Genomic DNA, 25,893 nt, shown 5'->3' on the forward strand with positions numbered 1-25,893 from the left:
TAAGGCACAAATGCACCCAGATTGCGCCTTGCAAGCGGAGGATTCATGTTACGTTGACGTGTTTTGGCCCTTGGACGCTGGAAGCCCCCGTGTGCTCAGCAGTTATCGCACGTATCCCCCCTCAGCACCCCCATTCCTCCTTACAGCGYGGTGCGAAAGGGAGAGGGGGGTGTCTGTCCCCTCCTTGGGGTCAGTCATGTAGAAGAAGTAGAACTGGACGCAGCTTTTTTAGCTTCTTGTGCTGATTGCCCTGTGCTCGCTCGCTGCTGCTTCTCCACCGGGGCAGCTGTCTGCAGTCTCTCTCTTTGCTCTCCCAAAGATCTTCCCACTGCTTTTACATGTCTCACAATAATAAGAGCCCTCGTGCAGGCGCTGCGGGCAAACTTCAGGGTGAGAAGCCGTGTTCAACCTCTGGACGTCCCCGGGCRCTGTTGGCCCTCTCGGGATCCTCCTCCACTTCATACTGCGGGCCGCGCTGCCCGGCTGCTCCCGGGGCTCTCGGGCGGCCGCTGTGCTCGCCGGGGCCGCGTGGGCTGCGCCGCAGCACGAGGCTGACACGTTTAATGCCAGTGACCTCAGCTTCATCGGCTGGAAAACGAGCCTCGTAATACCTATTTCCTCTGGAAAAGGATTTGAGACTTACTGAGCTAGCAAATACGAGTCCATCAGAGAGCTTTGAGATCTTCTGGAGCCACGGCCTCCTGAGTGTGTCAGAGCAACCTGTCACCGTGCAGCCAGCGAAGGGACAGAGATGAGCAGAGAGGAGGCCAGGGAGGCCGGCGCGGCTCCTCCGGCGCTGCTCCCGCTGCAGCAGAGTCCSCGTCTCGAGCAGGAGCAGGAGCAGGACCGGGGAGCTCAAAGGGCAGCGGGTGATAAACACTGAGAGGAGCAGAAGTGAGAGAGCAGAGTGGAGGGTTCTGTGTGAGGGCGCGAGGGGACTTCCAGGTAACGTGTCGCTTAGGTCCAATGGAGAATAACGTTGGTTTTAGAGCTAGCTAATTAGTGTACCAGAAAATCTGGGGAAATTGTGTATCTTTTTAAAGATTAGTTATTAAGGAAAGCCATGAATTACTGAGATGGGAGGCCAATTTTTTTGTTTTATTTAGGTTAACCTCAGAGAACGGGGAGAGAACACCAGGACGGCTTTTGTTGGGACACATGTTCTAAATAAGAGCACATGTGGTTGCAATGATACCAGGCCCCCCACTGCATCTCATACACCGCAGACACATGCTTGTGTGCATGTGTGTACATTCATGCATAAACACGTGCTACAGCTGCAAATCTTCCAACTCCACGTGCCTGCTCCCTGTGTGCCTAGGCATGCTTATGTTTTCCATATACTAAGCTCCATTCACACTTAGAATAAAAGCAGTCAGACGTGGACTGTATCACACAGGTMGCTGGAATAGTATAGGTGAATGTTGCACAGCAAACAGCATGTGTGATACATGTACCTCCTGTTCCCGCGGTGCTTGTGCCACTCCAAAGTTGCTGCTCTGCCCCATGCCGAGCTCGGGGAGCCTGCAGGTCGTCGGCCGCCGAGCTTCCCCGCGCGACCGCCGGCGTGCGCCGCCGCTCCCCGCAGCACTCGGGCTCGTCTGGAGCAGCCAGGATTCAGAGGGATCCAAGAGCTCAACTAGACCAGCTTCTCTCTTTTTCTCTGAGGGTTGGTTGGGAGAATTTCCGTGGAACTCCATTTCCATTAMAGTTTACAGTATTTCTCTGGAGGAGATGGACTACGCAGTTAAAGATGGGGATGTTAATTAAGTTGATTTCACTGTAACTCTCATGGTTGGTTGCCTCTGCTGTCTCTGTGACCATAAGAGCGGTAATTTGATTTCATGTAGAAAGGGGGTTTGTTTCCCCAAACTGCGCTGCTGGTCCCTGGTTCTTCAAACACACAGGCCTCAGTTCTGGCCCCCAAGGTCCCCTTTTGATCTCTGTGTGACTACACTGCCCTAGATGGATTTGCACAGTAGTGCTTATTGCTAAGTACTCACCTTACAGTTTGCAAAATCGGAGCTTTAAAATGTTATTTTCCCTAGAAAAGGCTGCCTGGCAAAAGGGAGGATGTGGTGTTTGCTATTGTAAAGCTCTGTAATAGCCCAAATCAAACTTTCATGTGGCTTTAATATTGCCACCCATTCCAACATAATGGATTGCATGGTGCCAGCTGAGGTCTTCCAGTACAAGTAATGTGGAAAGAACAAACATCTGGTCTTTAACTTATTGTAAAAACCTGAATTCAAAMCATTGCAGGTCCTTTCTTAAGCGGGATTCTTCTGTGGTGCAAAAACGTTCTGCCTAAGGAAGAACCTGGTGGGTTTCCTTCTTTACTGCAGAATGGAGGAGACATCTCTGCTGCTGACCTTTATCAGGAAGAAATGTGGAAATGTTGCGTTATGAAAACTTGGAGACTTCTGCAGGAATGTTCATCTGCAAAGGATGAATCCCACGAAGTAGGAATTAAAGTGCAAGAAATAATGAACTTAAATTGCCGCAAGAAAGATTTACGTTAGCCATTAGGACAAACTTTGCAACGATAAGGACAGTTAAGCATTGGACTAGACTGGCTGTAGGTTGTGCTGTCTCCAGCAAAGGAGGATTTCCAGAGCAGGCCAGGCAAACAGGAGTGATGTAGGAGCCCTCAGTGCTGCCCAGGAGCAAGCGGCCGGGCTCAGGGACCTCTAGGGCTCCCTCCAGGCCTATTTTCCTGTGGTTATTAAGAGTCCAAGATTTAGACCTGCTTGGCTTATAGCTAATGCAGCAATATGTGCAGTGGGATKGATGGATAGCTGGACGTTGAGGACAGATACCTCCTTTCTCACATTAACACCAGTCATACTTATGGTCCATGTAAATTCCAATGCATTGCTTAGAAAAATGTACCCTTTAATTTCCTAATAAAACAGCTGGGTAAATTCTTCTACTTGCAGCTTAAAAAAAAGAAAAAAGAACACTTGAAATGAATTTTTAATACAGTTTTGAGTGGGATTGCAGCAGGCGCTCCTGATCTGGTGGTAGCGCTGGATCAGCSGCAGTGGTCGCTATTTCCCCCCAGGTTTTGTGCATGTCGTGTCGCGGGCAGCCGCGGGGGCAGCGGGGCCCCTGCCCGCCCTGCCGGCGCGCACGTCCCGCCACGGGTGGCACCTCGAGCGGGACAGGGACCCGCGTGAGGGCCCTGTCCCTGCACGCTCGCTCGGCCGCAGGGACCAAAGGAGGAGCAGACACGTGCGTGCCGTTCGGAGCAGACACTTTGGGCTGTGGTTTTACTTTGGGCCTCGCTCTGCAAGGCGCGTCTATCGGAGCAGCTCTTCGTGTGCCTGGCTTAGTACAGGCGACTCCGTGGGCAGTCTCTTCCCTGCCAGGGGTCGTGCCGGGGGTCTCTCCCGGGGCTCTCCTGACATGCTGGGCAGCGTCTCGAGGGCTCCGTGCGCCGCGGCCGCCTCAGCTGCGCGGTGGCTCTGAGGGCAGCGACTCGTGGCACCGCGGTTCACCCCGGAGCGGCCTCGGTTCCCGCTTCACTTGGAAAGGTTAAGGCTGAAGCGCAGCGAGCCCTTTGAAGACCTTCCCAACTTTGCTCTTTTCCTCCCCTTTCCTGCTTTCCAGGTTCATTACCGTATCCCAGCGTCTGTCGTAATTGAGACTAAAACGTGCTAGCTGGTATTGCTGTCAGTGCATCCAAGCAGCGAGGCAGAGCTCGGTTCAGCAAGGAGTGCTTTTGTCGGCTTGGCACGGCTTGAATTAGTTTCTTGAGGGAAATCAGCCATCTTGGTAAAAGCACTTTGGTGCCTCCMGCACTGTAGCTACACTACAGCTTTGGGTAGTGCAGAAATACTGTTAAAAAATCATGCCCCTCATTTACATTACCATAAATAATTTCTAGCGTAGACCTGGCTCTCAGCGAGTGGGAGGCAGAGCAGGAAAAGCCCCTGTCTGCTGCGCTCGCTGTCCCAACCMGGGCTCGCCCGGCACCCCTCTCGACTTGGCTGCTGTCGGTCCCTGACCCCGGAACGGGGTAGGAGCCACAGGAGGGAAATCGAGGCTGAGAACGGCAGCAAACTCGTGCCGCCTTCCTCCCGCTTTCCCCAGCGGCGGGGTTTTGCCTTCAGCCCGCCGCCGCTCCCAGCACGACAGTTGTGCTAAGAGATGAAAGGGCAAAGCCTCTCYGCATCTCGCTCCCTGTTATTTTCTTTCTTTTTTTTCTTTCCCCCCCCTTGCTTTTTTTGTGCCATTCTGGAGAGCCATTGGCTGCTGCCTGAGATATCCTGAGAGATGCGGCAATTAATTTTCTTTTAATCAAGGTCGGATGAAGTAAATTGGTGCGGCTCTGCAGCCCCTCATTTTCTGTTTTTGCAGTGATGCAAAACAAATATGATCAAATTATGCTCCTTCTCACCTTATTGAATTAGGAAGCGTGACTGATCCGGGAGAGCTGAGATGTTATATACTGTACCGATCCGCACCATCCCCCTCCCTGACAAAGCCACTGGGAATCTTTCTGCAGGTTTTTTATTTCGGGTTCGGAGGGAAGTGTGGGAGTGGGAGTGGGTGTGGGTGCTGGGGAGAGACTCCTATTTATTTTCCTTCATCAGCGGGGTGAAGCTCTGTATTTCCCTTTGCCCTGATGTGCAAGTAATCACAGTAATCAGGCCCGTGTGGGCTCCGGAATCAAATCTGACAGACGGACCAAGAAGTTGCAGAAGGGGCTGCCGAAGAGAAGGCTCTGGTGCGATCCCGCTGACGGGTGCTTAGGTACGTAACGGGTGGGCTTCGGGGCGCTGCTCTGGCCGCAGCACCGCGTCTTGCTCTGCCCCTCGCCGCTCCTGCAGCCCCAGACACGTCCCTTGAGCCGCCCGTGCCCCAGCTACCCGGCCTGAGCGCTGCGGSTAGTGATGCTGAGCAGGAGCGGCGCAAACGGAGGCGCTCGGCAGGACTCTGCATGTGTGTCCGCACCGTGCGAGTGCGCAGGGCTGTGCGGTGCCGGGTGCGTGGCGGCGTGCCGGAGCAAGGAGACACCCCGAGGCTCCTCATGGAGGTTTTGCTTCTAGTTGGCTGGTTCCTGAAATGTAAGGTGGACGTTATCCTGACTGACAGCGTCCGTGTGCTCTTTGTATGCAGAGAAACATTGCAAGCGCCGTGATCAGTGCCACCACGGACACACAAATTGCCCAGTACGTAGAGCCCTGTAGCCCCTGRCTGAGAGGTCTCAGCGTCCAGCAGRCTCAGGCTGCTCTACTACCCCATCCATGTCGTAAGAGTTTCACGAGGTTGCTGTGGTCAAAACTCCTCACGCCCTTGAGGGAGAAAACATGGAGATGCAGCAGGGAAAATGCTCAGCGAGTGGGCTAACGCGGCACTGTGCTCTTCTGGGAGAAGCTAAGGTGGCTGTGAGCGTGACCTAGAGGGATCCTTTTGAGGATGCTAATCACAGAGATGAAGAGAGAAGACTCGCAGGAGGGAGGCAGGAAGGTGTGTAGCCCATCCTCTTCCCTAAGGTGATGAATGGAGTAGGAGCTTGGCTTGACCGTATTGAGGGAGCTGGCGTGAGATGGGATGCCAGCAGTGCCTCCATGGCCAATAGGATCCTGGCTGCATCAGGAGGACGTTGCCAGCAGGGTGAAGGAGGGGATCCTGCCCCTCTGCTCAGCGCTGGGGAGGCCGCAGCTGGAGCATTGAGGGCAGCTCTGGGCTCCCCAGGACAAGAGGGATGTGGAGCTTCTAGAGAGGGGCCAGCGCAGAGCGACAGAGATGAGGGAGGGACTGGAGCATCTCTCGTATGAGGAAAGAATAAGTGAGCTGGGCCTGTTCAGCCTGGAGAAGAGAAGACTGAGGGGAGATCTGATCAATATGTACAAGTACCTGAGGGGAGAATGTAGGGAGGAAGGAGCCAAACTCTTCTCATTGGTGGCCAGTGACAGGACAAGGGGCAGTGGGTACAAGTTGAAACCCAGGAAGTTCCATCTCCACGTGAGGAAGAACTTCTTCACCGTGAGGGTGACAGAGCCCTGGCACAGGCTGCCCAGGGAGGCTGGGGAGTCTCCTTCTCTGGAGGTTCCAAACCCGCCTGGATGTCACCCTGYGCCCCGTGCTCTGCGTGTCCCTGCTGGAGCAGGGGGCTTGGACTAGCTCATCTCCAGAGGTCCCTTCCAACCTCAAACGTTCTGTGATTCTGTGATTCTGTGATTCTGTGATTCTGGAGATGGGACAGCAGCGAGAGACTGTGGGGCTGGGCTGGCCTCTGTCAGATTGAGCTTTGGGCTGGTGTTCCAGACACCACATCTCTGCAGAGCTGGTCTCGGATGGTTAGTACATCTGCTTGGTCCTTTCCTGCTTCAGAACCAGTTCAACTGTTAGAAGCAGAGGACCTGGTAGATACGACTGGAGCTTAGATAAACCACGGCAGACAGAGAAAGGCAACGAGTCCTAAATCTGGCTTGGATTCTGCTCAGATCATCCTCTTTTGATGAGAAAGTAATGACACTAAAGAGCAGTCCATAGTCAGTTATCTGACCGCTCATCCGAGCAGCACCTCTCAGCGACCTTCACAGCGTGCGGCGCGGCTGGGGCGCCACCACGGCGGCTCCGCGGGCCTCGCGCCGCCCGGCCATGTGCGGGCGCCTGGAGGGAAACGCCGCCTCTTCCCGCCGGGGAGCTTCAGATTGAAGCAAGTAGGGAAAATAATACTTTCCTGGCCCCGCTCTGTGATAGCAACCATGAGTGATTACTTTGTTGTTGTTGTTGTTTTTCAGGGGGGAATTGGAGGGAACCYGTTTAGACTATATTAAATCGCAGACTTGGGGTGATCCAGCAGCCTGAGCCTTGGCCCCGTCAGGCAAATGCTGCCCCGGTCGTGCTGCTCAGCCCGAGCACAAGGGCAGCCGCAGCGCAGGGCGCCGGGAGAGCAAGGCCAGCGTGCAACATCTCTAGCTGTTATGGTTTCCACTTGAGCACAAAACGTGGCCAGCTTGCCTGGCAACATAAACATTTTCACCTGCTGGCCGTTAGTGCTGCATCTCAGAACTTTCTACCCGAAACGAACGGGCAACTGCAGATGTTGGGCAGGGTCTCATGAACGCTTTTTTCCCTGTTGCTTGCCTAAAAGACCCTGCTTGCCGTGGGCTGCTTTGCAGTGGGCGAGAGCGGGTCTGGAAAGATGGGCATGATGAGAATCCCGGAGAACGGCTCCAGCTCTGCTCACCTACCAAGCTGCATCGAGGCCGGGACCCTGACTCTTACTAAGGGCAGTACTCAAGCAAGGAGATGCTTCTTACATCTTTCCTCTCTTCCCTCCTCCTTTAGTCCCTCCCTGGAGGTGATAGATCCGTTTCCTTCAGGGAAAAGAACAACCAAACTCTCCCAATGCACGAACCCGCCAGCTCAGCACATTTTGCTGGGTGCAGTTTGGCACCCAGGCCTGCCCCGTTTCTGTGAGTCATTGTGCCATTCATGATCAGAGCCCCAAGTGAAGCCGACCAGGGATTTTTATTGCTCCCAGAACAGGGAAGGAATAGCCCAAACTACCAATCACCGTTGCTGGCAGCACAGGGCTCCCAGGCACAGCTCTAATTGACCCTCTTTTCCCTTCCCTTGGCAGTAGGTAAAGAATCCCACCCCCTGCATCTCTCCCATCCTTACATTTTCATCTAAAACTCTGATCCTTTAATTTCTCTGTTCCCACTGAAAGGAATCTTAACTTTTGGAATAATCCTGTGGCTGTGACCGTTCCAAACCGTTAATAACTGCCCGCGCTTGGATTAGCTCCTGGTCACACTTTGCTGTTTTTATCGCTAGATCTYGAAGCTTTGGCCGAGGGAGGCAAGATGACTTCAGTTTAGTGAAACTTCCCAGTATTTTACACTGATCCTGATGTTCACGGGGCACCAAGGGGCGTCCTGCCTTCTGGACGCAGACTTCCCCGGGACCCGGCGGGCGCCGCAGCAGAGCGCGGCGGGACGGCGCGGCCGCTTGATGCCCGCGGCGCGGGCCGAGGCACAGGGGAAGGGGCTGCTTTCGGGGTGAGGTTCCTGGGCACGCGGTCCTGCAGCTGCTGCTGCCCTTGGAGCGGCCGCCGCCGCCCGCGCGGGGCTCCGGCTGCCCCTCCACCAGGAATGCCCTTCACTCGCACGCAGGGCTTTCTCTCGTCCCATTGAGAGTGGGCTCTGTGCCACTTTATACTTTGGAGGATCATTAACAGAAATCATTAGCTATAATACAACCTCCCCCATAAATCTCCCTTGCACCTGGATCATTTGTCCATGCCTAATTTCCATCTCCCTAATTTTATGATTTGTCCCTCATTTGATGAGAGTTTCTTCCATTAATTGTGTAGTAAGTGCTTCCAGATAAAGGGCTGAGGAGCTGACCCCATCTTGGAAAGACACAGTTTGGGCTTTTTTCCTGAAGGATAGAGTCCCTCTGAAATATTCTTCCTTCCCTTTCAAAGGGCACCACTCCAAATCTTAAAGGCACCACAGCAGCTTCCCATAGGGAAAATGCCTCTTTCCGATAAGCTCCGGAGGCGCCACGAGGCAGATGAAAGCAGCAAAGCGCCAGTCCAAGGTGTCCTCTGCCAGAGCTGGAAACGTCCTGCAGGCCTCGTCYGTACAGCCGAGACCAAGGAGTAAAACCCGGCAGCACCTCCAGGCCTGCCCGAAAGAGGTTCCGGATCTCCCCGCTCTGCTGAGCTGTTCCGTGCTGTGTTGAGCTGTGGCAGAGGTGATAATGGACGGGGAGGAAGGGACCTAGAGCCCGCCCTGCAGAACTTGTCCTCGCTGYCCTGCAGACCTCCCGCGCGGTCAGGAACGAGACAAGTTTCCCTCAGTGCCTCCACTGGCATCTAAATAAGATGGTGGTGTTAGCAGTAGGGTGCCATGAGAGTTTAATTAATTAATTTGCAAACGCTGTGAGATCCTCTGATGAAATCCATTGCATCAGCACAAAGTAGTATTTAATCTATATTACATAGGGGGATCCCAATAGCAGGAGCATCCTGAATGCAAAGGAGAAGTGAACCCAAAGGGGATGTGTTCGGCCTCTCTGAGCGTCTCACTGAGAAGTTCTCTATGTTCGTTATGGGGCTTTTTTCCCAATCAGAGCATTTGTCTTTGAATCTCTCACTATGCAAGAGCATGAGGCGGCTGAAGCAGCTCGTGGTGGGACGAGCACAACCTACTGGGGCTCTCTCATTGCTGAACTTCACTCCATTGATCAGTTCTGCTACACGAATTGTCTTTTCTTTCTCTCAGGCTAATCTCCGCCACTTTTTCTCATCTCTGTCCCACAGTTGGCATGGATCTTAGTAAAATCACCACGATAAAGCTTGATCTGAAACACAGTCGGTGCAAAAACTTGCCTGAGCTTTGGGCCAGGCTGTACCTGGTGCAGGAGCAAAGCTGTTAGATCCTGTGCACCTCTTACACTCCTCTTTCTTTCCCTGRCGGGTGATGGAGTCTTACAGATCCCTGGGTGGGATTTTTGCCCCCTGCCCTTTCCTCTCGAGCCCTCCGTCCACAGCAGGGGTAGCACAAATTCGGCAGAAGGGCGTAGGAGAGGAGGGAGGCGCAGTGCTGGAAGCAGCTTGCACATTTTACAGGTAACATTATCTTTTATTGGCATCCTAAAAAGAATGTCAGGCACTAGAGTGTTTTTTTTTTTTTTTTCCAATTTCTGCTTCACTGCCATTCCGCTGCAGGATTTTTATCACATCCATGATGCTGGCAGGGGCAGGCAGTGCTCAATGACACGACTGGCCATTCACAAGATTTCGGAACACCTTTTGTCACATCCTCTGGAGCAAACTGTGAAGGTCTCAAGAGCGGTTCTAACRCTGGCAGTACTGAGAGACGTGACACGGCGCAGGCCTTGCCAGTCCCMCGGCCAGTCCCCCCTCTTGCTCCAATGGGCCGCAGTTGTGAGAGGGCTTCCCAGTGCCTGACAAGTTGAAAGGACCTTAGTAATAGCAAACCAAAGCAAGGATTCYTAGCAGTGGTCCAGGTCTTGGAGTGTGCTTGTTCTCTCTGAAAGTGAGCAAAGACATTTCTGTTGATGTCTTGGCCTGTAGGAGCATTTTCACTGGCCAAGTATTTCTTCCTGACCCAAAGAGCTTCTCAGCATAGTCAAGGAAACTGTTCTTGTTGGCCACTTTCATGTGACAGTTGACACTGCTCCTCACTTTCACAGCAGCTCAGTTCTCTCTGGTGAGAGTTTGTAGAGTTTATGGCAAGAGAAGACCTTTCATGTCAGCAGCAGAAGTGCCAACAGGCTGGCCTCATATCTCCCTCCAACTTGCACAATTTTCCTATCCACCTTCCTTACAGTGAGGCAAGAAAAATACAGAAAGCAGCATCACAGGGCTCTTTCCCTGAAAGGCACTGAGGACTGTGCTGGAGGGCAGGCAAGTCAGTCTGCGAGGCCCTGTGCCGTTGCCATGAAAAGCATGAGGGAGAGAAGCCTTTCCCAACTTCTGGAAGGTCTCAGTGACTTGGAGAAGACGCTGCGCTTCGCTGGGAAGTGCCCTGCYGCTCTCAGGACAGTCTGTGTGGTCCAGCCCCCAGGGCGCAGAGACCTGTGTGTTGGCAGCGCCCTGCCCGGGGCAGCGGGGCCGGCCCGGGGCTGCCGCCCCAGCCCCAGGCAGCCTGTGCCGGAGGGCTCCGCGGGCGGATTCCTTGTCCTTGTGCTGCTCCCGCGAGCCGCGGCAGCAGCTGCAGGGCCCGGCAGCTGGGCTGGCCGCGGGTGTGTGGCGCGGAGGAATCGCCCTTGGGTGCTGGCCCTCAGCTTGGCCGTTGCTGTGGGACCGGCCAGGCCTTCTCCRCYGCTCCCGTCTCCTGCACGACGGCARTACCAAGGAGTCGAGCGCCTGGTCCTGCCTTCTAACCTGGCACATGGAGCCACACGGCACATGGTGAGGTGTCCCACATGGCGAGTGGGATGGCAAGGAAAAGCAGCTTCRTCTGGGCCACGTGGGCATCTCCCATAGCTCCCACCTTTCAAATTGAAATACGGTTTTTCCTACGTCTCAGGGACTGCAGGCGAGGAGGCAGCAGATTGGCTCTCAGGCCTGTGTGTGCCTTTCGTGGAGCCACTCTTCATAGTCTTTGGCCAAGCCTTAATAAGATACACGAGACACGTAGATTTTAGCTGCTGCAAGCTAAGCCAGCGCTGCTTAGGCTGTTTGTTCCCCAGGCCAGGACCTGAGCACAACTTTAGCATTTCTCCTTGTTGCAGTTCTGAGACTTATTCCATTCACTAAACCTTTCCTTGATTTCTTTCGCTGGAATAAGGCTATTTTTGCCAGCTGACATACATGACTTTTTTCTCAGCTGACACCAAAACTTGCAAAGCCAGTGTCCTGGCTTAGTCACGATCAGTAAACCAGAGTGATTSTATTGACTTCATTGCATTTTCCCCAGAGCGTGATGGAGGTCAGTGTGAAACTCCAAAAAGCAAAAATTCACCGTAGCTTTTATCTAGTCTTTTGAAATCAGCAAATCCACCAGTAAAGCACGCGAGCCCTAGACGAGATAGGCAGCAGCATAGCTGGGTCTGCAAAGCCCCTGCGCTCAGCTGCAGGATCGGCTCCGGGCCCGCTTCCCACTAACTCTCTACGGGAAGGCTGAAACCCTGCTTTTCCCTCGCAAGGAAGGACCGTGGGATTAGAGTATTGGCATTACAGCAGGATGTAGGGAAGACAAGGATTTCTGTGTGCTTTGCTCTCCTACTACTTTACTGCACGGTCAGATGGAAAACATTTCCACGTTATTTTCCTCAGTAAACATATTTGTGAATTAATGCYACGCTTCATAAAAGATTTTCAAAACACACACGTCATGTCCGTGTGCCACGGCCCGACTGCGTTATCTGAGGAACAAGCTGGGGTAGGAACCGCTGTCCGGCAGCGTCTGGGCTGCACACTGAGCTGCTAGGAGCTGCTTGGGTGGGCACCGGTGCTGCGGGCGAAGGCAGTGCCCAGGCTCGAGTGCGATGGCAACGTCCTGCAAAGTTTGCCTCTGGGTATGAACTTCTCCAGCCTTAGAATCTCCTCAGACAGACGAACATCTATCCCTGCAAGTGCTGGTAGGAACTGAAGCTGATTCAGCCTCCCTAGAAAGCTGCATTTGAAGGGGCAGGAGCTGCAAACGTAACAGCTTTTAGCTGCAGGTATCCTGATTTTTAAGCTCTGTAAATCCACAGGCTTTTTTTTTTTTATTTTTGATGACACAGCCACGCTGAGTGTGAAGCCAACACCRACACTGCCCTGCAGCACAAGCCGGGCCGCACTCAGCACGCACAGCTCCCGTCTTCCTCCCGTGAGCGTGCCCACGAGCACGCCATGCGCAAGCATGCCCACGAGCGTGCCACTGTGTGTGCATGGCCGCGAGCGGGCCGTGTACGAGCCCCCGTGTGAGCGTGCCCACGAGCGTGCCATGGACGAGCGTGCCCACGAGCGTGCCACGTGCGAGCCGCTGCGCACGCCTGCCCACAGAGCGGCAAGTGCCTGTGCAGGGGCACACGTGCCAAAGGCTCCCTGTGCGTGGGAGAGGGGGCACATGCGGGGGGTGTCTGCAGGGATTTGTTCCTGGGGGAGTGTGTACGTGTGGGCGCCTGTGCATGTGTGCAATTCTGTGCTTGCGGGGGAGAGGGGAAGGGAAAGCGTGGTGGAGTTATTTGAACCTACTTGAAGGTCGGGTCTCCCCAAGGTTATCTGCTTTTTTTTTTTTTTTTTTTTTTTCTCTTGAATCTGTAAAGTAATGGTATTCACACTCACTACTTGAGAAGTGTTTCTTTTTATAGCTCTTCCAGATGACAAATAATGCCTGTTTTTGAAGTCCTTTTTAAGTCATTGTGCCCGGGACGCAGATACCATGTTTGGGTGCAGGAGGGGAACAGAGCGCAGAGCTATTTCCCCTTTCTGTCTGCAGGGAGCTTTACTGGGACTAGTGAAATTCCAGCCAGGATCATCCAAGGGGCTGCAGCCTCGCGGCACGTGAGCTAATAGGACACCCTCTCCTTCAGGCCCCGTGACACAGGGGAAAAGCAGCAGCCTCCCGGAGCTGCTCCGCGCGAGCGGGGAGGCTGGAGCGCGGGCACATTTCCTGCAGTGAGCCTCCCGCGTCCCCATTGAGAATAAGCCAAATTTGGGCTTGCAGCGCGGACAGGTGTCTGGAGCAGAGCCACCCTTGCTGGGGGCTGGGGCTGGTGGAATTTTGCCCACCTCCAAATATTTTGGGCGCTGTTGCCCCCTGTGGGCAGTGCCGACAGGGCTGGCGTCCCCACGCGGCTCGCCGGGCACTGAGGGCGCTTTGTGGCGCTGTCCCCGGCCCAAGGGGCAGCCCGCGGCCCGTTCCCTGCCCCTTCCCGCTGTGCCCGGCTCCGGGCTGTGCACGCGGCAGCCACCCGTGTGAGCAGGAGCCGTCGGAGCGCTGGGCAGGGGCCGTGCCCGCCGTGCCCCCGGCGCGGGGCTCTGCCCGCTGCCCGCCTCTGCTGCGTGCGGGAACACGGCTCTTCCTGCCGCTCCGCTCCGGAGATGTGCCGGAAGCTCAGACTTCCCCGCGCTCCGAAGGGAAGCTTCCTTGAATAGGAACTGAATGGAGCTCTTGGGATTTGCGCCAAAGGGAGCTGCAGATGCTCCTGAAGGTGCTCAGCTGCGCACAGGAGGGAGCTCCGCGGAAATGGCCTGCGGAAAGCAGGAGCACAGGGAAGAAACAGGGAAGAGAAGAGGGTCAGGGAGATGCAAGGAATAATTCAGATGAGGAGAGGATTGAATGGAGAAAGGGCCTGTGAGCAGGAAACGATATCTGACTTAATGTATTAGTCAGACAGAAAAATTAGATGGTGTAAACTGATCCTTCCTGCATGGGGTGCTGAACTTTTTTGGTGACTTTAGAAGGCCGTGTTTACAGTAAGTTCAGCTTGTGCCTGGGCGCAAAGGGCGGCCCGTGGGGCGCAAGGAAGGACTGTTGCATGACTGCCCGCCCCACGTGCAGCCTGGCCTTGCTGTTCCTGGGCTTTCTGATTTTGAGCTTGTACTTTGCTTTTTAACATAGAAATAGAAAATATGCATGTATACTGCTTATCAAAGATGATAACATTCACAGGTAAGGGAACATAAGTCCACTTTATAGCAATAAATTATCTTCCCCACCCTTTTGGACTGATTAGCAGCGGCGTCTCACCTCAGCCTTCCAGAGTTTTCCTTTTAATTTTTCACCTGAATTGTTTTCTCCATTTTAGCGACACTCAGAGGGGGTGTTTTTGTAAAAGCGCCTACAGGGATTTCCAATTGTTGTTCCCACGGAGCCCCTGAAATTGCACCGGCACTTGTGAGATGCTCGCCCTAAGTGTTGATTATTGCAGAGTTTAATTTTAATAACAGGAGGCAAAGGCTACTTTAATTTGCTCTGGGTTTCCTCTCACCCGTATGGAAGTTACCCCAGTTTGCTCTGCTTTGCACATTCACTAAGTGTCTGCACGGCTCAGGGAGGCCAAGGCTCTTGATACAGAGCTCTTGGAGTAAAGATCTGATTTTTAAACCTGGTTAGATGAACAGTCTGCCGAGGACAGTTTGGTTATGTGCCATTATATAACCTCCTTTACCACCATAAAGCATGGCACTGAGGCACTGCTCCAGTGCTTGGCAAGGCAAGGTGTTAGGCCGGGGCGGATTCCTTGGCTGGCTGCGGGTGCAGGTGGTTCGGGCGCCTCCGTAGCCACGCGGGTCTCCGGGCGCGCGGAGCCGCCCGCCTCGGCGCGACGCCGGCGCTGCCGGAGCCGCCGGCCACGCAGCACAGCCCGGCCCCGCGCGCTTCCCCTGCCGGATCCTCTCCCGYGCCCTTCCACCGGGCTTTTCATAGGAAAACGGAGCCTTTAATGCCAACAGAGGCAGATCCCGCTGGCAGATCTGGGAAAACATGTGGGAGCGCCAGTAGTCTGGGCCTGGAAGTGGTGAGGGCGGGAGGGGAGGACGTGGACGTTTGTGAGGGATCATTTTCTGAAGGTGAGGAAGCTCTGTAGTGCTGGTAGCAAACCAGAGGACAAATGGTCCTTCCCTTTGATCTGTAGCCTGTTTCACCCTGTAGGATTTTCACAAGAGGATTTATCAGCCTGTACATTTGTTAAGTTGAAGCCGGAAAGGGAAAGCAGTCCCTTCAGTCTTTGCTAGTGGAAATTGCTCTGTGTGGAAACCCAGGACACAATGAGAAATAAATAAATTGAAATCCAGCGCTGAGAAATAAACAATCCCTGTGGGAATAGTGTGATCATAGGAAAATAAGAACAATAAATTGCCCTTCTCTGAGGTTTCAGGGCTCTTTAAAAACATCAAATCAGCCAGTCTCCCAGCTCCTTCTGCACATGGGGCTGGTCCTTCCCCCGGTTTTGCAGATGAGGCTGCTGAGGTTCAGGGCAGAAAATGTCACAAGTTTCAGCTGCAGTTCTGAGCACGACGGGACGTGGCCCAGCGCGGTGCCTCCGAGAGGGCCTGGCGCTAGCTTAATATTGCAGGAGCACAACAGTGACCTCTCTGCTATTTTATTTATGCATTTATATATTCCTTTTACATATATATAAAATATATATATATAATATTTATTTATAATATTTTTTTTTTCACTGCCTGCTGCACTTGTGTCGCCCTGGCTTGGGGATCTGTGCGCTGTGCAGCACTGTTGCACCTTGCAACCCGGCGCACCTCGTCCTGGGCCCGTTGCGAGTTTCTGCGTGACCTCCCTCCTAGCCCAGGCTGCCGAACCGGCCCCCTCTGCTCCTGGTGCTGGGAAGCCTGGGGTAGGGTCCGTTCCGCATTGCAGTTGAGAGTCTAAGAGACAGGCATGCAGAGAGGAGAGGGATGAGAGCAGCCTGCAGCTGAGGCTGGAGCAGAGGGGAGCTGCCCAGGCTGCTGGGAAGGGGTCCTGGGCCTCTGGAGGTGCCTGTAACTGCACAGACAGGAGCAGGCCCTGCATTTACCCGGGCACRGGGAGAGCGGCCCTTAAGGCCTTTCCCTTAATATTTCCGACAGATTTAACATATTTCCGAGAGGCAGTGGAGAGGCTGGGCTCTGCTGGCCAGGCGATTCTTTGGTCCCACAAAGTTTGCTGTCCCCAGCAAGGAACAACGTGAGTCCTTCCCTGTGTGAAGTACAGATGTCTCCTCTGGAGGCAGGCAAGTATCTTCGGTGGTTGGAGAAGCAGGGAGGCTGTAAGCCTCTTAGAGGGCAGTGGTTTATAAGCAAAATAGCCATAAATACATCAGCCAATGGATTAGTAACTTGTGCGTGTGGGTGTAGTGCATGTGCATACATATACATGCAGACATGCATACACATGCACGTCTTTTTTTGCCAAGCTTATGCTAAGTGGTATCGTTGAAATCAACTGCCAGGAGAGTTAGGAGCTTTTGGGTGAAAGTGTACGTGTTTGGGAGCGTGACAGGAACGAGATTTCCTTTGAAGGGACCCTGGCGTCGAGATGCCATTCCATTGTAGAGCCTAACGAAAGAGTGGCCAGAATTAACCTGGTTGATGAAAAACAAAAAACAACCCGCGAACCAGAATTTGTTGGTGAACTGCTGGTAATTACATTGCAGCTGATGATTGTTTTCAGACTCAAGGCTAAACTAAGAAATCTGAAGCATATTAGTAATTATTACCCACTGCAAAGCCCGTTTCGCTCTGAGTTGGTTTCACATTGCCCTGGGGAAGGGGGAAGAGGTAAATTTGGAGACACTGAAGGATTAAGTGTATTGGCTAAGAATCAGCACTTTAGTCCCAGTAGTGTTAGGGAGCTGTGGCTCCCATGTTTATGCACAGATTACAAAAAAAAAATGCCGTTTTCAGAAATTTTTTCACTGATTTCAAAAAGAAGAAGGTTTTGTGTGTGCCAAGGGAGTGACGTGCAAAAGATAAACTGCAGAGATGTGATACTTAAAGGAGAGGAGTAGTGAACAACTCAGGGCTGGGTCCAGGTGCCCACTGAACTCCTCAACTTGGCTCAACTCCTTCCGCAGACGTCAGTGGGATCTGTCCCTGGGTWTTTTATAAACACAGATATATATTTAAAATTATTTAAGAAAGTGAAGATGATAGAACGATTGTCAACTTCCAGCAGTGCTGGTTAGATGGTTTAACTATCCTCCTAAGAGCTGCTACATCAAGATGATCAGGGAATTATGTGCATAAAATAAGTCCTGAGGCTCCAAGATAAGAGCAGCCTGCCGTTCCTTGCCATATGGTTCAGACTGAAATTTCTTGCTAGCCCAGCTCAGATTCTCTTCCTTCTCCTCCCTATCTGCTGCAGCTGAGCTCAGCTATTCCGGGGCTGGTTCCGAGCACTAAGGGCAATGGGTGTCAGTGCCCGCGGACGCTGCTGCGGTGCCGCGTGGGCCGCTGCTCCCGCCGCTGGCTCTCCCGTTGTGTGGCAGAGAGCGGAGCGGGGCCGCCGGGCGCCCGCCTGGGCCCGGTGCCGCGCGGCGCTGCCGCCGAGCGCAGCGGGCGCGTGGGGAGAGCCACTGGAGCCAAGGGGCAGTGTGGAGATAAAGGGCCACAAGCGCCAGACCGCAGAGCGGGTGGATGAGCTGGGCAGGGCCCGGGGGCTGCTCTGGGGACCGGAGGTTTCACAGCCCACAGGCCCCACGTTGCGGGCTGCCGCGGCCCGGCGTGTCTCGAGCACTGCCGCTGAGCAGAGCTCTGTTTCACGGTGCCCGAGCGGGCAGAGGGGCCAAGTGCGCAGCCCGCGTCCGCGCTCCCGCAGCCGGGCGCCCTCCCTGCCGCGGCCCAGGCACCGCAGCGAGAGGCGCCGGGACGGGCGCGCGGAGGCCAGGCCGGGCCCAAGACGCCGTCCTCAGCCCTCTCGGCAACACCTGCTGCGAAAGCCGCTCTCCAGCACTCTGAGCTTCCCAAAGAAGAGGGGTTGTGCCCTGCACTGAGGCCTGAATTTCCGTTTTCACCCCACTGTGAGGCAAAAACTGTTTGGAAATGCYAGGATGCCCAAACATGTGGCCATCCCTTCCAGGAAAGAGATAGCTCTTTGGGGGAGTTGGGAGGCACCGGGAATTCCCTGGGGGTTCGGCTGGGCCTGTCGGGGTGGCATCGGGTGCCTGAGACGGAGACAAAGGAGGGAAGGGAGAGCTGCAGAGGTTACGAGGAAGAGCAAAGCCCTTGCACTGCAGAAGGTCTGCGAGGTCCCGCCAGGTCTGGATTGATTAGTATTCAGTATTTATAATATCTCCATAATGGTAAAACAAAAGAAAACAAGCCCAGAGAATGCATTTTTAATCATCAATCATTGCTCTTTGTTTGTCGTGAATGAGCGGCAGGGGGAAATAGTCTTCCATAATCACCTCCCTTCCCATCTCCTGCCACACGGGCCTCACTGGCTGCGCTGAAGGGAGATAAATAAACAAGCAGCAGAGCCCAAAATAAGCCCCAGAAACCTGGGTGCTACGTGGGCTATCCCAGACGCGCTCGGGGGCTCCTCGGGAATGCCAGGTGGGGAAGGGCAGTGGATAAAGAGAAGCAGTGAGTATGGACAGGGCATTAGAGCAGCCAAGAGGCAGGGTGTGAACCATGGGGGGACAGCGGGTGAAGGAGTAAGGAGCATTTTGGAGACCGGAAAACGGTGAGATAGTCAGTCAGCACAAGCATGTCAGGACAGGGACTGCTCCGGGGACATATGGCACTGCGATGGGAAACCTGAAAACCCACCTAATCCAAAGGGATTTCACACTTCTCCGTATCTCAGGATCACATCATTTCAGGACTCCTATATGCAAAGTTCCTCTTTTTTTTTTTTTTTTTTTTTTTTTTCCCCAAGCATAGCATTCACTCTCTGGGAAAAAATACTGAAAAGCCCACAGTTTCTATTAAGAGCCCCAAAACCCCTATCTTATCAGGAACAGCTCTATGCTGAACTTCTCCAATGGGATCCCTGCTTTGATCTTACAGCAGTTCTCACAGGGCCTTTATTGTAGTCCCAAATGCCTCTTGGGAAGAAGGGAAACATTATAATTCTCCCTTAATAAGGGAGATAACAGGCTGCTGGGAGGGCAAGGCCCAAATTTTCTGAAGCAGGGCTGGTGACTCCACACCCACTCGCTGCCTTCAGCTGCCTGTTCTCAGGGACACGAGCCCTGAGCCATCCGAGCGGCGTGCAAGGACGAGGCGCTCCATCTGAATCCTATTGAAAAATAATAAAAAGGTAATGACTTTGTCATTACTGGACATGGGTTTCTCTGTTGGCGGGGGAAGGGGAGGTGTTCCTCTGCTCCCAGGCCGTAAATAACAGTGCCCGTTACCGAGCGCTGCGCCCGCAGGTCCCTGTGCCGCCGCCGCCGCTTYGCACCGCGTCGCTCGGGCCACGGCGAGCCCGCGTGGCACCCGCGCACGGACACGCGTGGAGAGCAACGAGCGGCTCCAGAGCATCCCGGCACGGCGCTGAGCGAGGCAGGGGTGGCCAAGGGCCCCAGCGCGAGGGTAAGGAGGGACCAATGTCGCCCAGGACACTTATCGGAAGGGATCGCGCTTCAGACACGTCCGCAGATAAAAGAGCGGAGGTTGAAGCTCCCTGGGACACCGGAGAGCTGCGGCGCGAGGGCCGGCGTCTCGGCGCTGCCTCCGCGCCGCCGCTTCCAGCGGGCAGCTCGCCTGCTTGCTAGCAGCTCCTTAAGCAATTGAAACTTGGTTGCAATCAGTGGTGTACCCTCCATCCTGCTTTGATGTAGCTTAAACCGGCTATTAAGCAGCCAAACTAATTTGAAGTAACTCTGTCTTTAACTAAAATCAGGGCGCTCATCAGCGTTTGCGCTGGGTTTTGTGAGCAATTCAAAACTGCTCATCTCATAGTTGAGCAGATGAAGTTTGCTGGTGGAACAGGGTGACCTGAAGAACTGCTGTAATTTGGGACCTGTCTGGAAAACAGTAGCATTAAAACTTAAGGTGTGTTTTTAAGTCAGTGTCCTGAAATGTAGATGCCTGCCTGGATATTTAAAAACACATTTTTATATAAGTAGCTTGATATAATTAAGAACTGATTTAAGCTCATACAGAATAACTCCCTCCTGCACCCAAGCTGGAGTATCCACAGCGACTTGCATCTGTTGAACTAAATTAGTCATAAAATCAGGCCAGCTTTATGCTGTAAGCAGAGCTAGAGCTTTAGAGGATATTCCAGTTCTGTGTCCAGCTCCGCCACTGATTCACTGTGTCCCTAGGCAAGACTCTTAAGTTTTCCCATCTATAAAGTGGGATAATAAAACCTACRTAGGTGCCAGGTGATGTAGTGCTTAATTAATTAGTAAATTAATATAATGAACTGTAACTTGAAGGTCTGTATCAGCACAAGTGAATTGTTAATATAAATTTTTATTATTTATTGCTATTTAGTTGATTATTTTCTAACACAAGCAGGCTATTGCAAACATACAACTTCACACGCGATTTCCTGTTTTATTGTTGTTGTTGCTTATTTCTTATTGTTTTCTTCTACATTTATTTATTGCCTTTAGTGGCCTCCCTCAGGATTGAGCCCCAAAATGGGGGACATTGCCCAGCCACAGTAACCAGGGAAGTCCCTGAGAAACTGGGGGCAGAAGTGGGTTTAAGTGCCAGATCTTTCTTGCTAAATGCCAAGTTTTTTGCTTGGATCCTTATACACATTTAAGGCAAATAAATCGAGCAAAGATGGATTCTGACCTGAACAAGTTCTCTCTACTCCGGTTTGTACCAGCCAGCWCCAGTGTTGGTCGGTAAGTCCGCAATTTGCCCTGCAGAGTTTCAGTATTTTTGCTATAAACTTTGTCCGTGCTCTGGGCGTGCCTTCCGAAGGCCGGCTCCTGGCGCGGCAGAGCGCGCGGAGCCGGGTGCCCCTCGCAGGGATCTCCGCGGCTGCCGCCCGCCGCCGTGCGGGGCGCGCGGGAGCGCGGGCAGGGCCGGCGGGAACACGGCGCTGGACAAACATCGTCACGTGTTGCGCTCGAGGACTCGGCCTGCCCTTAGGAGAAAAACGAAACCAGATAATATTATATTTACACCCCAAAAAAACTCTCCTCCTTTGCAGGTACTTTTCATTTTCCATTACGAAACTAAGTAAATCCACTCCATTTTCCTAGAGCTTGTCCGCGTGCACGGCTGCATTCCTGCAGCGCGGAGCGGAGCAGCACGAGAGCCCCTGGACGGCGCCTCGGCGCAGGCGGCCTTGGTACCGCTCGCACGCCTGGCGGCCGCYGCGGGTCCCCGGGGGGCTGCTGGGACCACGGCGGGTGCTGTGCGCGCTGCCCGCTCGCTGCTCGCTGCTCCCGCGGGCAGCCGCGCGGAGCACCCGGCGCCCCTCGCGCCGGCCCCGCGCTCCCCTGCAGTGACGGCAGCAGCCAGGGCGCACCAGGGTGAGGCGAGGACAGGGCAGAGCCTCCCGCCTGCACCGCGGCGCTTTTGTCATGGTAATCCAGGCCCCTCGCGTGTTGTTTTAAYGTCGTTTTTCCGGTGTGAGTAATTTTTTAAGGGCAAGCGAAGTTTTCTCAGGCTGCACGTTCGCCGCTTAGCTGGATGGGAGCGTGTCCAGCGAGATGCGCTGGGTGTGAGTTAAAGCCACCRGTGTCTGCTCTACAAGAAAGGCCTGGTCTGCGTGCTTGACCGATGCTACATGTTTGTGTTGGGAATGGCTGGGCCTGCCCTTGCCGGCGCAGGGGCTCCCAGCCCGCTGCTCCCAGCATGGCCCTTGTGTCCGCGCAGCCCACGGAGGCGTGCGGGCGATTCCACAGGCTGCAGACGCCCCCGCGCTGCGGGCGGGAGGAGGCCGACGGGGAGGAGGAAGCCTTCCGAAAGTTGCTTTGAGGAGAGATTTCAGTGGGTAACCAGGAGTTTGGGACAACTGCCTTAGAGGATGATGTAGTAATGARTTTGGATGTTATTATTGCTGATTGCTGAATGATAGATAGCAGGAAAGGTGGCTTACGGCCTCAGTCTGTGGAAATGTATTTGAAATATGTAGTTCAATACAGCCAATGGCTTCTGAAYGTTAAGCTTGCAGCAGGATGTCCTCTCCCCAAGGGCAGCAACCACTGCTGCAGGAGCTGAGGAGAGGCTGGGAATCTGTGAAACCCTTTGGAGATGGAGGGCCATGGGAATCTGGGCTGCCGGTGCGCACCTGCAGTGGGTGCATGTCCTGTTGGCTTGCAGCAAATGGTGAAAAATGGCAAGAAAACGGCGTCAGTCGCACTGGCTGTAGCAGTTGCTGGAAGAGAAAATTGTAATGGGAAAGGGAACGATGGCAGTGTCCAAGCTTCTTTGGTTTTTGTGTTCGCTGTCATGCTGTACACTTAGAAAACAAGCGAGCAAAGATGAGAGATATTTTAGTTAGAACTAAAGMGTTCTTCCAGTTACTAGCTCCGAAGAGCTGCTGAGCAGAGGGCAGAGGAGCTCCGTGGGCCAGGAGAGAACCAAAGCTGCCCTGGCTGCTTCCCAGGCRCTCGCAGGTGAGCAAAGTTACGTCAGGCTCGTCTTCTGTAACGATTTATTGTTGAACTTGCCAGTACTTTTGCACCATTGCGCAGGTTTGGTGGGAAGGGAACCCGTGTTTTAGTCGTCATTAGAGTGAAACGTGGCACGTGCAGAAGAGGGCCAAGCCTGTCGGGATTGCTGCGGCCATGGCCATACTGTGCCTCTCGCTCTCCGTTTCAGACCCACTTTTATGATGGATGCAGATGCCAGCGCTTATGGTTTGGGGGCAGTATTGACACAAGAACACAAAGGACTTGTGGGGGTGGTGCCTTATTACAACACTAAATTAGCTAGCGAGAGATTACTGCACCACTTAAAAGGAACTCCTGCAATGGTTAAATCTATACAACATTTTCATCCAGTGTTCAACACGGAAGTCAAATTGCTTTAGGTTGATGACAGGAAGACGCTGCATAAATAGTTAAGCATACATCATTTGCAATTTGCTAAATTATTTTATTTCTCCCTAGAACAGGCTATGTAAGGTGTCATTACTTTCTGCTCTATCTRGATGAGGAGCCAGGCGTTGGGAGGTGCTCCCAGGGACCTGGTGTGGCGGGAGCAGAGCGGGGCCCGGGATGGGCTCTGTGCAAGCAGAAGGACTCAGGGGACGCAGGGCGCGGGATGGGGCTCCAGAGCCGGCGCGCAGAGAGCTTCGCGCCTTGCTGGGGCTCGGGGGGAGCCTCAAAGCTGCTGCCGGGGGTTGTTCCCCAGCGCAGGACTCCTGCCCGTGCGGGAAGGCGGCCGAGGGCGCCGGGGCAATCGGCAGCCAACCCCCGGCCCCCGCCTGGCACCGGGGTCGCCCAGGGGGGCAGGACGAGCCGCGCTGCGAGCGAGGGCAGCCGCGGAGCCCGCGTGCGGCCCCGGATGAGAGAAATGCAAAAAAGTGAATGAGGGGAAAACAAGAAGAAGTAAACACAATTAGAAATAACGATTCCATTTTAATTAAAGGGCCCCATTCTCCCAACGCCGCATTCTTAGGGAATGCCTCAGAAGCAAGGAATCCATAGCTTGCAACCTGCTCTTCATTCTTGTGCACCAGAGGTTGGAGCGTTTTCTTTTGGAAACACCTTGGTTTTAACCTGCCAGTGTCTCTCCAGCTTAAGCATTGAAGGAGTTGGGTCTTTTCACCTTCAGCAATTTATAAATACTTGCCACAGTTATTCTAACAACCTTGCAGAGTTCTATTTACCTCAATTATCCCATTTTCGTCACCATTTACTTGCTTTCCCATTGTGAGCAGGTAAAAATAAATAACTACAGACTCACAAATACCAAACAATATTAAATAAGCAAAGGCGCAGATTCTGCAGCGACCCTGGGTGCTTCCAGCACCCTTAAGTACTTCCACAGCAGTCTGCCTCTTCACTAGAGATTCAGCCTGGTTAGTACAAGTCCGTTCTTTACAGGGCCCTAAATATCTGCCCAAATGGACGCACTTCGCTCAACGCGTCTCTCCTCAAAACTCCTGAGTCAGGCCCCCTCCCAGGCGCTGAACTGCAGGATTTTCTCCAAAGATGCCACAAACGGGCTCCGTCGCGAGCTCCCTGCCTGTCCTCCGCCTCTGGGACACTTGGAAGCGCCGGGCCACATTTCCAAGCTTCCCTGTGTAAACACAAGTGCTGGAAACATGTCATCCCGGGAGCCGGGATCAAAGGAGCACACCAAATATTAGAAGCCTCGCAATAAAGCTGCGGGCTGGCAGCAGGCCTGCGAGCTCTCATGTAGATGAGTCACTTTTACTCACATGAGTAGTCACATTGAAATCAGAGGAATTACTCTATTATTATTAATTATTATTATTATTTATTTGTGTGGCAATAGCACGTAGGGGCTGYGAGCGTGGAGCAGGGCCCCGTTGCGCAAGGCGCGTACCGCGGGACACCAAATGTGGGCTTCTGCCCCAAAGCCCTCGCTGTGCGAGGCTGGACAAGAGGCAACAGGTGGAGGCAGAGGCAGCTGGGAGGCGCGGGGCGGCCGCGAGCTCGGCAGAGCTCCGCGAGGCTCCGGAGGCTCCGCGAGGTGCTCAGCAGGGCTCCGTGAGGCGCTCCACAAGGCTGCATGAGGCTCCACGAGGTGCCCCACGAGGTGCCCCTGAGGAGCGCTGCGAGGCTCCGTGCGGCTCCGCAGGCTCCGCAAGCCGCTCCTGAAGGAGCTCCCCGAGGCTCTGCAGGCTCCGCACGGCTCCACGAGGCACTCGTGGGAGCTCGGCGAGGCGGCCGTGTGGGTGTGCTGACGCACCGCTCCCCGCGCCACGGCGAGCTCGCAGCTTCGCCCGGCCTGGGCCTGGCGCCCAACTCGTGCAAGCCCCGGTGTGGAGGCGGCCACTGGCACCTGCGCGTGGTCCCAGTGCACGGGTCCCGGCACGGCTGGGGGCAGGACGCAGAGCCCATAAGTGGTGCACGGGGCTCTTCGCCTCTGCGAGGACAAGAGCGTAGAATGCAGGCCACAGGATACCCATGCAGGGCTGTAACGCATACAGGGAAATGCAGGGTCCTGTGGCTGGGCTTGTGCACAGGGTGCCCCCGACTGAGGGGCTCCCGCTGCTCGGCCGTGCCCATGGCCCTCCCGCACCCAGACCTGCCGAGGGCAGAGCTGGGAGCCAGCAGCAGGAGGGCATACACCGCCGGGGCCCTGATACTGTCACAGCGCACGTGCTGCCCCAGCGTAGAGGGAAATGCAAGCGAAAACTGCGAGCACAGAAAGCAGCCGAGCTGCGAAGTTTGTAACTGCGAATTAACCGCTGCACGGAAGGAAAGGGGCTGCACATGGAGCAACTAAGCGCAAGGTGGCTGTTGGTGATCCCTGTTTAGTTTAATCCCAGGAAAGCAAGGTGAGCAGAGGTCAGCAGTCTGCAAAGCAGAACATGTCCCAGAGCCGTCGCACCTCGTCGGGAGGGAGCCCCGCCGGGATAGGGGACGCTGCCAGGGGCGCCCGGGACAGGGGACGTTGCCCCCGTTGGCTGCCTGGCGAATGGGGACAGTCTTTTCCCCTGCCCGGGCAGGGCGATCCGGTCCGGGTTTTGCGGGTGCCCCTCCCGTGCCTGGACGCGGTGCCCGCTCGGAGGGCGAGTCCGTTCCGTGCCCGCCTGCCTCTTTGCCGCTCCCCCCCCCCGCCTTCCCCAGCGCGGCCGGGGGCCGCGGGCGGCGCGGCTCCAGGCCGGGTTTTGCGCGCCGCCCGCCCTCCTGTTAGAAATAGGAAAATTCAATAATCAAAGCAAAGGGGAGCGCGAGGAGGAAAAATCCGGGATCAGGGCAAGTTTGATGGCGCATGCGCGCTGCAGCCTCCATCCCAAACACACGCACATTTCCCCTGACTTGGAAAGTCACCCAAAGCGGCCCCAAGTGCAGGTAAGCGCGGCCGCCGCCGCCCCGCCGCCAGGTGGGCACTGCCCGCGCCCGGCC

At 54.5% G+C, this 25,893-nt stretch overlaps 1 protein-coding gene across 1 annotated transcript in view; it reads left to right on the forward strand.

The window, feature by feature from the left end:
- The first annotated feature begins 21,700 nt into the window (after nt 1-21,700).
- The window catches only part of CASZ1 (castor zinc finger 1), a 157,661-nt gene continuing 153,468 nt past the window's right edge, over nt 21,701-25,893 (forward strand). The window contains exon 1 of the mRNA XM_026053553.1: nt 21,701-21,813. Within this exon, the coding sequence (XP_025909338.1) occupies nt 21,701-21,813 (113 nt within the window). The remainder of the gene's footprint in view (nt 21,814-25,893) is intronic.

The sequence above is a fragment of the Nothoprocta perdicaria genome, unplaced genomic scaffold (assembly GCF_003342845.1).
Source record: "Nothoprocta perdicaria isolate Ctin4 unplaced genomic scaffold, notPer1 scaffold_117, whole genome shotgun sequence".
NCBI lineage: Eukaryota > Metazoa > Chordata > Aves > Tinamiformes > Tinamidae > Nothoprocta > Nothoprocta perdicaria.